General features: G+C 36.2%; 1 protein-coding gene across 1 annotated transcript in view; it reads left to right on the top strand.

Annotated features, from left to right (window-relative positions):
• LOC123561017 (retinoic acid receptor RXR-alpha-B-like) overlaps positions 1-14,490 on the top strand; it is a 44,513-nt gene that overhangs the window by 10,108 nt on the left and 19,915 nt on the right. The window contains exon 2 of the mRNA XM_053552305.1: positions 4,938-5,464. Within this exon, the coding sequence (XP_053408280.1) occupies positions 4,993-5,464 (472 nt within the window). The 5' untranslated portion in view covers positions 4,938-4,992. The remainder of the gene's footprint in view (positions 1-4,937; positions 5,465-14,490) is intronic.

The following is a 14,490-nucleotide window of genomic DNA, read 5'->3' as shown; positions in this document are numbered from 1 at the left end:
CATCCTAATATCACACTCTATGCATTTAAGCATGATCTTTTAGGTGTGGGGTGCCAGAAAAGTCAGGCTTGGGGTCAGTGAGACCCTTTGAAAAGTGTAAATCTGTATGTAATTTGTACCTATACTGGCGTGATGCAAACGACTGCGTCTTGCTCGCGATATGTACCTAGTAGTTTTACGCATCTTGTCGTAGTTACTCTGTTCTTAAAAGGTGTCTGATAACAGAAGAGCCATGTGACAGTTTACACCATTTACCCCTAGCTTTAAGGATAACAGTGTCAGCAAGCCCATGATTTAGTCTTAGAATTGGCCATGGATACGGCCATGGCAGTTGCGGAGAAATGTAACATTTTGGGCAAGCATGCATTGTAGGATCTGTTCACTGCTTCACATTTCTGTGTAGATGTTAAAAATTTAGTTTTTTCTATGCTTTCTGGACCAAGGAGAATTTCAATACATTTCTGAGTAAAGTCTCATCATCATCAGTCATTTTAAGCCTGACATTTTCTAGCATATAGTTTTTGCTTTTCTGTAGTTGCCAGAACAAACCAAGCTGTATTTAGAACATGAGGTACCACAGTAACCTTGAAACATAGTACTATTTCTGAAATTATATTAGGCATTTTGTGTTTTATTACTTTCAAATTGCTTTTGTACTTCTTATGTGCACTTGATAGCTCTGAAACACACCTAGATTTAATAGATAGAGCAAATCTGTTTTTAGATTAGACTTCTGTTTACCCCGGAACATTTTGTCACTAAATGGTGCCCGGTTAATTTGCCTTTTTAGAGAATTTGCTAGGTGCCTCACATCTTTCAAGTGCACAGTTTTAGTTCCTTGACTTTGTCTACATCAGAATGACCTTTAGAAACTCCATCACCTGTGTGGTGTGAAATCTGAAGATCTTAGTAATATCCTTAGATACCATTTCATTCCATTTGAGCAGAGACCAGGTGTGCAGTATCAACACCTTTTTAGTTACATTTTGACATGAATAGTTGGAGAGAACTTGAATACCATGGCCATGAGATAGACTTTAGCTATAGAATGCAAAGTATGCAGTATTGTTGCATTTGAGATGAAAAAAAAGACAATTTTCCCATTTTTTACTGAAAAATAAGCTTTTTTTTAACAAAAAAAAATTCACTAAACACTAATTTTGTTCTATATTTTATCACAGTTGCATAATTGTAAGTTTTTTCAGTGTGGTTGTCTATTCCGCACTTGCTGGTGGTATATTTGATGTAATATCTTACGGGTTTTTTGAAAAAAACAGCGTTTAATGACATATGTGATTCAGCCAAATTTAACGGCTTAAACCGCAGTCTTTGGACAAAATGATGGCTGTACAAAAATAGTGATTTTGAGAAAACTACTGGTTTGTTTTGGGCTGAAACTTGTTTTATAAGTTGAATATAGATGAAACTTCACATAGAGAGCAAAAAAGCTGAAAAAAAATGCATATTTCCTTATAGGCATACAGACATAAATAGCCTGAGCACCTATGAAAAAATGGTAGTCGCATAATGGCGGATTCAAATAGTTCTCAGTTTTTTTTTGCTGTAAGAAGGGTTTTCCTTGAAATCATTGCTATATATTGGTTGAAATCATATTGCGCTATACTTGACATACTGGTAGCATTTGCATGTTGAAAAAAGACTCCAAACTGATTTAACATGTGAAATTTATTCATACACCCCTACCCTAAATTGTGATTGTCATTTCAGTTTTAAAATTTCGGTGTGTCCGTTTGACCAGAAATATTTTTCTTGCATCAAACATGACCCCTATTTTTCTTTGGATATTTTTACAGTATTAATGTTGATCTACAAGAAAATGTAAGCTAAAGAAATTTAAAATGGGTCTAGGTGTGTATTGCAGCATTGTGAAAACTTGTCATTTTATATAGAATATATAGTGGTGGCTATTTAGTGTGTTATAACCTATAAATGGGTCATCTAGGTCAGGTTCGATTATGGGTCAAAAATTAGGTCACCTGGTCAGATCAAAGATAAACCTTGTGTATGTAATAGGGGCTGTATTTTTCACCAGATGTGTATGAAACTTGGTCAGAATGTTTGTCTCCATGAATTCTCGGATGATTTTTTATCTGGGTTACGTGGGGTCAAAAACTACGTCATCAGGTCAAATCAAAGAAAAAGCTTGTTTACACTCGATGGGTCACATTTTTGATTCAATCTTCATAAAACTTGAGTCAGAATGTTTGGTAACATGAAGTATTTTATGATTTCAAATCTGGGTCATGTAGGTTCAAAAACAAGGTCACTTGGTAAAATCAAAGGAAAAGCTTGTTTACACTTGTTTGCACCAATCTTCAGGAAGCTTTGTCAGAATGTTTGTTTTCATGATATCATGGACAGGTTCTAATCTGGGTCATGTTGGGTCAAAAACTAGGTAAAATCAAAGAAAATGCTTATTTACACTCAGGCCACATGTTTGGTCCAATCTTAATGAAAATTGGTCAGAATGTTTGTCTCCATGAAATTTCGGACAGGTTAGAAATTGGGTCCGGTTGGGTAAAAAACTAGGTCACTAGGCCAAATAGAAGAAAAATCTTGTTTACACTCTAGAGGCCGCATTTTTGCTTTGGACAATCTTCATGAAACTTGGTCAGAATGTTTATCTCTTTGAAAACTTGGTCGAGTTTGAAACTGGGTCATGTGGTGTCAAAAACTAGGTAAAATCAAAGAAAATGCTTATTTACACTCAGGCCACATGTTTGGTCCAATCTTAATGAAAATTGGTCAGAATGTTTGTCTCCATGAAATTTCGGACAGGTTAGAAATTGGGTCCGGTTGGGTAAAAAACTAGGTCACTAGGCCAAATAGAAGAAAAATCTTGTTTACACTCTAGAGGCCGCATTTTTGAACGACCTATGGCCATCTTGGCCCTCTTGTTTAATTGAGTGGCTTCAGTTCTTCTTTTGCTTTTTTTAATGTGCATGTTTTGTAATATTTTTGTCACTAAGTGTACCTGGAGAAACAGGGGGTACAGTAATCATGAACATAATGGCAAAATAATTTTGAAAAAAAGCTTTAGATATTTTCTACAAAATAGAAGGTCGACAGTGGAGAAGTGCATGTGATGCAAGACAAAACTTTGTTCCAAACAGAACAACCACTCTTCAAGCCTTTTTCGGCTTGTTCTGAACAGTTTGGAATTTTGCAAAGATTAACTTGTAGATCTAGTGTTTTTTTTGGGGGGGGGGGTTCGGAACAGTGTAAAATAAAAAGAAAGACACTCCAGTTTAATACTAGTAAATTGTTTTTCTAAAAGAAATTAAGCACGTTGAGCGTAGGTAATGAGAGGAGGTTGAAAAGCGCTTTTCACTTAAGTGTCAAGATATATCACTTTGGTGATTTTGACCCAAACACTTGACTGACCGTATTCGTGATTACCTGAATGTCACATAATTTTACTGGGTCATAAAATCTGCTGCAGGAATATGGACAAAATCTGTTGAATATCTTTGATATCATGCCTTAGGCGTAAAAAAAAAAATTGTTTGTATCCGGTATCCCGACCTACCCTAAATTTTTGGCCCAACCCTAAATGTTTTTATGGCCTTGGAGAATATTTTTTTCAACTTTTTAACAAAAAGATGCAAAACTGCACTTTTTATGCTTTAAACATAGCCAGTGATGTTAGAAATCAACTTACTGATGCTCTAAAGGCATAACCCCCTTATTTGTAATCATTTTTTGACAAAAAAATAATTTCCGAAAAGTCCCCCTTAATAAAAAAAATTTCAAAAAAAAAAAAAAATTCCGACCTACCTACCCTAATTTTTTTCAGCATGTTACCGGAAACAAAGAATTTTTTTTTAGGCCTTACCAAATTTGGCTATTTGGTGATATTGAAATAGTGTTACCTCATTTCAGACTAAAAATTAATGCAGTATGTTATAATTTTCTACTTCAGCTGGTGATAAAGATAACATAAAGACAATGAGCTGCACCATGAGAAAACCAACATAATGCATTTGCGACCAGTATGGATCCAGACCAGCCTGCGCATCCGCGCAGTCTGGTCAGTATCCATGCTGTTCGCTAACGGTTTCTCTAATTGCAATAGGCTTTAAAAGCGAAAACAGCATGGATCCTGACCAGACTGCGCACTGATGCGCAGGCTGGTCTGGATCCATGCTGGTCGCAAATGCATTATGCTGGTTTTCTCATGGTGCGGCTCATTGAAGGTAGTGGACCTGTAATGACAGTTGACAATTTCCATTTGTTTACATGTTCTCCGTATCTGATTTTGGCATTTTCCGCTGATTATGAAAAATTAGTTTCTGTTATGGCCGAAATCGAATATGGAGATATGTACTCGTGCAGAAATTGCCAATTTTCATTATGGCCCATTACTGGTATCTTAATTCTGGTAAATAATAAATTCTGAAAAATTATTTTTTTGGAAATTTTACAAAATTTATACATAGAATTGTTGCCTTTTTGCTAACTAAGATGTCTAGAAAGTTTTATGACAGTCCATCTGTAAATGAAATGAAAAGTGAAATCTAAAAATTAGAGTAGAGTTCGAAATGGGTGAAATTTAGAATGGAAAATACCCCAGTAAAATTCATTTTTTACTTAAAATTAAAAAGTAGTAATCTCAAGATATTTAAGAAAATTTAAATTTTAAGTTCCTATTGCTATGCTCAGAGTTCTTATAACAATCTATGATGGATGGTATTATCTTATATTATGGAAAAATGTTGTTATGGACTAGAATATAGTAGATATATATAATAGATAATAATAGTAGAATATAGATTGATTATGTTGTAATAATATTACTGCAGCAGTTAGATCTTTATTAACATTGACAGAGGTCTTAAAGTTATATTAGTTCCCTTCATTAAAATTTTCTTTATGAAAAGAAGGAATTTACCTAAAGTTTTAAATTTCTCTTTCAGGTGAATATTTGATGTACTTCAGCTTTAGCTTGTTACATAGAGCACCATAGCCAGTATGGAGACAGTTGATCTAAAATCAGACCCAGACACAAGTTTACAGTACACAAACTCGGACGACTCCGAGCCTGATGGCTATCATGAAACAGTTGTACAGACAGACATAAGTTCTCCGCCTGTCACACCAAATGTAGTGCAAGGATCATACAAAGGGGTAAAATTTTTCATCGATTCTCAGACAAATGAAGTTGTTGCAGGAGATTCTACGACTGTTGGCGTTACCAGTGAGGTCGCAGATGAAGGTCAGGGTCATTTCCAGGCATGCATGATCTGTGGGGACCGTGGGTCTGGTTACCACTACTCTGTCTTGTCATGTGAAGGCTGTAAAGGATTCTTCAAAAGGACTGTCCAGAAAAACTTGTTTTATGTTTGTAAAGCAAATGGGATGTGCTTGATTAACAAGATGACGAGGAATAACTGTCAGTTCTGTCGGTTCAACAAGTGTCTACAATTCGGGATGAAAAGAGAAGGTTGGTATTGGCTACTCAGCCGTACATGTATCTTTCTTACTTTTTACTTTTGATATTTCTCACAAACTTTCATATTACTGTTAACCTTTACCCTGCTAAATTTCTATAATGGACTGAACCATCATTCAATTTGGACAGAACCATTTATCTTTTCCTTAGGGCTACATTTCTGAAAGTGGGGTGGCACACTTTCCCTACATCTTACCAGTTTCAGTAAAACTTTCTAATCCTTGTGACAAATAGACATGATAACATTTCATACCATCTGTATAACCCTAAACTGACCTTGAACCTCACTATGGTACTCACTGTATGAAAAATTTTTGATATTTCAATTTTGTACAGTTTTCAATATTCAGATGGCTTTCTGAGCATAATTTTTTTATAATCGCCTGACACTTCACGTGTCTATGGCATGATATTCCAGTGAGGCAGCACTATAAAGTAGAGCATTGTGCTGACTGCTAAAAGTAGACGACCGTCGTTTCTATGACTGAAAAATTGTTGAAAAAGACGTTAAACCCTAACATACACACACAACTCTTTGAGGTAATTCAGGGTGATATGCCAATGTCATGAGCTAAACTCTGAGGCAATGAAAGGTGATATACCTGTGCCCTTGTGGTGATGATCAAAAGCCTGAGACTGTTAAAGGTGATATGCCATTGTCACTGTGGTGAGGACCTGAATTTGTGAGGCAATTTAAGTTGGTATGTCAGTGTCACTGTGTTGATGACCTAAACTGCAAGGCAATTTAAGGTGATATTCCAGTGTCTCTGTTTTGATGTACAGTCAAATACCGTTACCCCAATATTCAAGGGACTGCAAAAGTTGCATCAGCGTATCCAAAGTTTGACGTAATGATATTGTTTATCTAGGACTACATTTTGAATCTGTATAGGACGTCTATATTGTTATTAGTATTACATTCCATGCTTCTTTTAGAGGGTTTGAAAGGGGAAAGAAATAATATAAAACATAAATACAATCTTAATTTTATTGAAAAAAAACAACATCATAATTCAATAGTAAATAGTATTCATTTTTAGCTCATCTGATTTTTTGAAAAAAAATGATGAGTTATTGTCATCACTTGAGCGGTTGTCGGCGTCGGCGTCGGCGTCGGCGTCTGCGTCGGCGTCTGCGTCGGCGTTGCCTGGTTAAGTTTTATGTTTAGGTCAGCTTTTCTCCTAAACTATCAAAGCTATTGCTTTGAAACTTGGAATACTTGTTCACCATCATAAGCTGACCCTTGTATAGCAAGAAACATAACTCCATCTTGATTTTTGCAAGATTTATGGCCCTTTTGTACTTAGAAAATATCAGATTTCTTGGTTAAGTTTTATGTTTAGGTCAACTTTTCTCCTAAACTATCAAAGCTATTGCTTTGAAACTTGGAATACTTGTTCACATCATAAGCAGACCCTGTACATCAAGAAACATAACTCCATCTTGCTTTTTGCAAGAATTATTGCCCCTTTTGGACTTAGAAAATATCAGATTTCTTGGTTAAGTTTTATGTTTAGGTCAACTTTTCTCCTAAACTATCAAAGCTATTGCTTTGAAACTTGGAATACTTGTTCACCATCATAAGCAGACCCTGTACATCAAGAAACATAACTCCATCTTGCTTTTTGCAAGAATTATTGCCCCTTTTGGACTTAGAAAATCAGTTTTCTTGGTTAAGTTTTATGTTTAGGTCAGCTTTTCTCCTAAACTGTCAAAGCTATTGCTTTAAAACTTGCAACACTTGTTCACCATCATAAGTTGACCCTGTACAGCAAGAAACATGACTCCATCCTGATTTTTGCAAGATTTATGGCCCCTTTTGGACTTAGAAAATATCATATTTCTTGGTTAAGTTTTATGTTTAGGTCAACTTTTTCTCTTAAACTATCAAAGCTATTGCTTTGAAACTTGCAACACTTGTTCACCATCATAAGCTGACCCTGTACAGCAAGCAACATAACTCCATCCTGCTTTTTGCAATAATTATTGCCCCTTTTGGACTTAGAAAATCATTTTCTTGGTTGAGTATTATGTTTAAGTCAACTTTTCTCATAAACTATCAAAGCTATTGCTTTAAAACTTGCAACAGTTTTTCACCATCATAAGTGGACACTGAACATCAAGAAACATAACTCTATCCTGCTTGTTGCAAGAATGATGGCCCTTTTTAGACTTAGAAAATCATGGGTAGGACAATATTTCTATTACACAAAAAAAAAATCAGATGAGCGTCAGCACCCGCAAGGCGGTGCTCTTGTTAGCTCGACTATTAATAGAATAGTAGAGCTATTGGACTCACCCGTGCGTTGGCCTCCGCGTCCTGATTTGGTTAAAGTTTTTTTATGCCCCCGAAGGGAGGCATATAGTTTTTGAACTGTCTGTCAGTCTGTCCGTAATTTTCGTGTCCGGTCCATATCTTTGTCATCCATTTCAGATAACTTGGCATGAATGTGTACCACAGTAAGACGACATGTCGCGCGCAAGACCCAGGTCCGTAGCTCAAAGGTCAAGGTCACACTTAGACGTTAAAGGTCATTTTTCATGATAGTGCTTTCGTGTCCGGTCCATATCTTTGTCATCCATGGATGGATTTTCAAATAACTTGGCATGAATGTGTACCACAGTAAGATGACGTGTCGCGCGCAAGACCCAGATCCGTAGCTCAAAGGTCAAGGTCACACTTAGACGTTAAAGGTCATTTTTCATGATAGTGCATTCGTGTCCGGTCCATATCTTTGTCATCCATATATGGATTTTCAAATAACTTGGCATGAATGTGTACCACAGTAAGGCGACGTGTTGCGCGCAAGACCCATGTCCATAGCTCAAAGGTCAAGGTCACACTTAGACGTTAAAGGTCATATTTCATGATAGTGCATTGATGGGCGTGTCCAGTCCATATCTTTGTCATTCATGCATGGATTTTAAAATTATTGGGCATGAATGTGTACCACAGTAAGACGACGTGTCGCGCGCAAGACCCAGGTCCGTAGGTCAAAGGTCCTAAACTCTAACATCGGCCATAACTATTCATTCAAAGTGCCATCGGGGGCATGTATCATCCTATGGAGACAGCTCTTGTTTATATGTAAGCTGGTATCTCAGTAACCACTTGTGGGAATAGATTGAAACTTCACACACTTATTCACTGTGATAAACTGACTTACATTGCACAGGTTCCATAACTCTATTTTGCTTTTTTACAAAATTATGCCCCTTTTTCGACTTAGATCTGACATGCACTAAGCACGTCCCATAACTCTTTGTTGTTGTTTTTTTTTTTTCAAAATTATGCCCCTTTTTCGACTTGGCAGTTTTTGGTTAAGTTTTTGTATGTAATCTGATATCTCAGTATCCACTAATTGAATTTGGAATGGATTGTGCACTGTCATGATCTAACATGCACTGTGAAGGTCCCATAACTCTACTTTGCATTTTTACAAAATTATGCCCCTTTTTCGACTAAGCAGTTTTTGGTTAAGTTTTTGTATGTAAGCTGGTATCTCAGTATCCACTCATGGGAAAGAATTGAAACTTCACACACTTGTTCACTGTCATGATATGACATGCAGTGCAGAGGTTCAATAACTCTACTTTGCATTTTACAAAATTATGCCCCTTTTTCAACTTTTGTATTCATTCAATTGACAAGGCTGTTGAATAGTCGAGCGTTGCTGTCCTCCAACAGCTCTTGTTTTACATACAACTTTGTAAAGTTTTACCAGATCTTTCCCCATGAAAAGCATGCTCGGTAGAGTTGCTAGGTATCCGCCCAGTTGGGTACTGGGTCCTTCCCTAAACAAGTCTGAATGCAGTAGGTTGAGTAGTCATTTTGAATTTTTTTCAATAACGAAACTTTGTCAGTTATATATGCATATTATTACTCAACCAAAAATGGCGGATTTTCACTCCGTCAAACAGAAAAAATATTTCATCCATATTAATTGTTATATTGGAAAACAGCGCTGTTTTAGACTAACTATTGAAAATTAAATGTAAACTTGCTACCATTAAAATTGGAGTAAAGACTAAATAACAAACCAAACCTGATTATAATTAATACATCGCCGGACAACAATATGTTGATTTTCACACCTTACAAATAACATGGGTATTTTTGACAAGCTGTGATATCAACAAAACCAGGTGTAAAGACAGTACATGTAAGTTGACGGGACTGAAAAATCCCATCGAGCTAAACGAAATATTGTGCTACTCATATCGAGGTAATGATAAATAATACCATTAAAATATAGAGAGGAAACACATCGTGCTATCCGGAGTATCGAGGTAATGATATTCAACTGTACTAACATTTACCTATTGTATACTCATGCAGTATATTTAACTTTGCATTCATTTTTGTTATCCAAAATCTTTTCCATGATTCCATTAGCTAATAGTACTTTTGTATTCCTGAAAGTTGATTTGTGTTTTCTCTGCATTGATACACAAGAAAGCAAATTTGAAAGAGAAAAAATCTTTCCAGGCATTGAAAATATGTCAACACTGGGGACAATTTTTCTTTTAGTGGACAGAATAAAAGTCTGATATTGTATGATCTGAAAGTAGTTAGATGTCATGTTGATTTGTGAGGCTGCTTTAACACTATTGATTTTCTACAGTCCATTAATGCAACTAGGTGCAGTAGTATAATACTTTAAGTAACGTTTCTACTGTAATATCACTGTCTATTGTTGTCAGGGATATTCCAGATAAGTTAGCGTCTTAAATGTAAGTCTTTTTTATGACTCACGTAAGTTGAATGTGATTTGATTTTAAATTAATGATTTTTGATTAACCTTGAATTTAAAAAAAGGTATTATGTTCTTTTAAAATGGCCTTTGCTGTTTCATTATTCCAGACCAAAAGTGGAGGGATATAGTTTTTGTATAGTCCATTCATCTTCCTGTCCATCTGTCCGTCTGTCTGTAGGAAGTCATATCTTAGACATAGTTTTGAGTACATAAATACACATGGTATTGTACTATTTAATTGACCTGTCAAAACATGTTCCCGGCTTTCATGTTAATCTTATAAAGCCTCGAACAGAATATAATGAAAGTCGGGTCCATGTTTTGACAGGTCAAATAAATTGTACAATAGAAATGTGAGCTGCTATAGGCAAATGCCATCATGCAAGTTTCAGTTGGATTGCCTGAGTAAGACAAGATAAAATTTATGACCCATTGTTCATGTATAGTTCATATTTAAAGAGTTTTTGTTAGCTTACCTGTCACATAGTGACATAGTGAGCTTTTGTGATCACCCTTCGTCCGTCCGTCCGTCCGTCTGTCCACAATTTCTTGTGAACAAGATAGAGACCACATTTTGTAAGCAATTTTAATCAAACTTGTACAAAACTTGTATTGGCATGATATCTCAGTTCCTTTCGAAAACTGGCCGGATCCCATCATGGGTTCTAGAGTTATTGCCCTTTAAAGGGCCAGAATTTGCTATTTTTGTGAGTCAACAATTTCTTGTCTGCACGATAGTGGTTTCATTTATAATTTTATTTTAACCAAACTTGCACACAACTTGTATCACCATAAGATCTTGATTCCTTTGTTGAACCGGCCAGATCCCATTATGGGTTCCAGAGTTATGGCCCCTGAAGGGCCAAAATTAGCTATATTGACCTTGTCTGCACAATAGCAGCTTCATTTATGATTTGATTTTTACCAGACTTGCACACAACTTGTATCACCGTGAGGTCTTGGTTCCTTTCTTGAACTGGCCAGATTCCTTCATGGGTTCGAGAGTTGTGGCCCCTGAAAGGGCCAGTATAAGCTATTTTGACCTTGTCTGCACAATAGCAGCTTCATTTATGATTTGAATTTAACCAAACTTGCACACAACTTGTGTCACCATAAGATCTTGGTTCCTTTCTTCAAATGGCCAGATTCCATTATGGGTTCCAGAGTTATGGCCCCTGAAAGGGCCAAAATTAGCTATTTTGACCTTGTCTGCACAATAGCAGCGTCATTTATGATTTCAGTTTAATTAAACTTGCAGAAAACTTGTGTCACCATAAGATCTCAGTTCCTTTCTTGAACCGACCAGATCCCATTATGTGTTCCAGAGTTATAGCCCCTGAAAGGGCCAAAATTAGCTTTTGTGACCTTGTCTGCACCATAGCAGCTTCATTTATGATTTGATTTTAATCAAACTTGCACAAAACTTGTGTCACCATAAGATCTCGGTTCATTTCTGGAACTGACTAAATCCCTTAACGGGTTCCAGAGTTTTGGCCCCTGAAAGGGCCAAAATTAGGTTTTTTGACCTTGTCTGCACCATAGCAGCTTCAGTTATGATTTGATTTTAATCAAACTTGCACAAAACTTGTGTCACCATAAGATCTCGGTTCCTTTCTGGAATTGACAAGATCCCACAACGGGTTCCAGAGATATGGCCCCTGAAAGGGCCAAAATTAGCTTTTTTGACCTTGTCTGCACAATAGCAGCTTCATTTATGATTTGATTTTAACCAAACTTGCACACAACTTGTACCAAACCAAGAGGTTGGTTATTTTCTTGAAATGGTTAGATTCCTTTAAGGGTTTCAGAGTTATGGCCCCTGATAGGGCTAGAATTAGCTATTTTGACCTTGTCTGCACAATAGCAGCTTCATTTATGATTTGAATTTAATCAAACTTGCACAGAACTTGTGTCACCATAAGGTCTTGGATCCTTTCTTGAACTGGCCAGACCCCATTATGGGTTCCAGAGTTACGGCTCCTGAAAGGGCCAAAATTAGCTATTTTGACCTTTTCGGCATAATAGCAGCTTCATTTAATATTTGATTTTAACCAAACTTGCACACAACTTGTATCACCATAAGATCTTGATTCCTTTTTATATGCCTGAAGGGACATGTTATGTTATCGCCTCGGTGTCTGTCAGTCTGTATGTCTGTTGGTTAGCAATTTCCCTTCTGCTCTGTAACTGTTGAACTCCTTGAAGGATTTCAAAGAAACCTGACACAAATGTTCACCTCATCGAAACAATATGCAGAGCGCATTTGGATGGCTCACTTCAAGGTCAAGGTCACACTTAGGGGTCAAAGGTCATATGACTTTGTTTTATGTGTATATTGCTCCGCATTTGCGTCAATTGCAGTGCTCTTGTTTTTATTTGGCAGATCCTTCTTTTGTTGACTACAATATTTTTTTTCAGTAACTTCCCTTTTATGTTACTATAAATAGCTTATTAAGTAACTTTATTATTATTGGCCGTAGGGAAAGACTGAGACCACTTTTCTGTGGTATAACATGGATGGTACCTCAAATTTTTAGCTCACCTGAGCAATGCTCAGGTGAGTTTTTCTTATCACTCAATGTCCGGCGTCTGTTGTCTGTCTGTCGTCTGTCCGTCAACATTTAGCTTGTGTATGCGATAGAGGCTGTATTTTTCAACTGATCTTCATGAAATTTCGTCAGAATGATAACCTTGATGAAATCTAGGCCGAGTTCGAAAATGGGTCATCTCGGGTCAAAAACTAGGTCACTAGGTCAAATAAAAGAAAAAAACCTTGTGTATGCGCTAGAGGCTGTATTTTTCAATGATCTTCAGAATATTGTCAAAGAATCGCCTGTGAATCTAGGCCGATTCGAAATGGGTCGCGTCGGGTCAAACTGTCACTAGGCATAAAGAAAACTTTGTATGCATGAGCGTATTTTCTCCATATTAAGGCAATAGCTTTGAATTTTTTGTCAATGTTAGCATTGAAACTTCGGTCAAGTCCATAATCTGAATGTACCTTGAGATTTGACCAAGTTTTGGGCACTGGTCAAAAACTAGTACTGGTCATAAGAAAACCTTTTAGCGATGAGCGATTTAATTATCTTCATAAATATTGCAGAATGATTGACTTGAAAATTACACATCGAAATGTCATCTGGGTCAAAAACAGGTCATAGTAGATCAAAGAAAACCTGTTATGCGCTAAGCTGTATTTCAAACTTCATAATTTAGCAAATGATTACCTATGAATCTAGGCATCCTTGAAAATGGGTCATCTCGGGTCAAAAACTAGGTCATAGGTAAAATCGAAGAAAAACATTGTGTATGCAATAGAGGATGTATTATTCAATTGATCTTCATGAAATTTGGTCAGAGTGATTGCCTTGATGAAGTCTAGATCGAGTTTGAATATGGGTTTTTTGAGATGAAAAACTAGGTCACTAGGTCAAATTAAAGAAAAATCTTGTGTATGCCATAGAGACTGTTTTTTTTCAATTGATTTTTATGAAATTTGGTCAGGATGATTGCCTTGATGAAATCTAGGTCGAAATTTGAATATGGGTCATCTGAGGTCAAAAACTAGGTCACTTGGTCAAATCAATGAAAAAACTTGTGTATGTGATAGAGGCTGTATTTTTCAATTGATCTTCATGAATTTTGGTCAGAATGATTGCCTTGATAAAATCTAGGTCGAGTTTATTACTCATGGTGAAATATTTTTAAGATACATGATTGTATATATTGACATGGGTCATCTAGGGTCAAAAACTAGGTCATATCTAAGAAAATGCTTGTTTTATCGCAAGAGACCAATCTTAATGAAAATTGGTCAGAATATTTGTTTCCATGAAATCACTAGGTCAAACATGTTTAACACTGTTATGGTGTGTTTCTTAGGTGAGCGACCTAGGGCCATCTTGGCCCTCTTGTTAGGTGTATTTTGACATATCTGTACCTTGTAAGAATTTTTTATTTCTTTTTGGTTAAATTTTGCCCTTTGTTGTTCCTGTCCTTTGGACTTTTTTTCTGAGGACTTAGATTTATTTTTAATTTCTTCCCTTTATTGTTCCTGTCCTTTGGGCTTCATCAGTCAAAATTTTGCTCGATGTAATCCTTCAGGCATAAAACTACTGGCCTGATTTGAAAATAATTTTATTTGAAGTAACTTTAAAGAAAATTTAACTATATTTTCTCATATTTCTTTTGATTGATCTTGATTATGATTTTTTGATCTTCTTGTCCTTAAGTGCAATGATAACAGGTGAGCGATATAGG

This window comes from Mercenaria mercenaria, chromosome 10 (genome assembly GCF_021730395.1).
Source record: "Mercenaria mercenaria strain notata chromosome 10, MADL_Memer_1, whole genome shotgun sequence".
NCBI lineage: Eukaryota > Metazoa > Mollusca > Bivalvia > Venerida > Veneridae > Mercenaria > Mercenaria mercenaria.
Note: the sequence above shows the minus strand (reverse complement) of the source record. Positions and strands in the feature narration are given on the sequence as shown.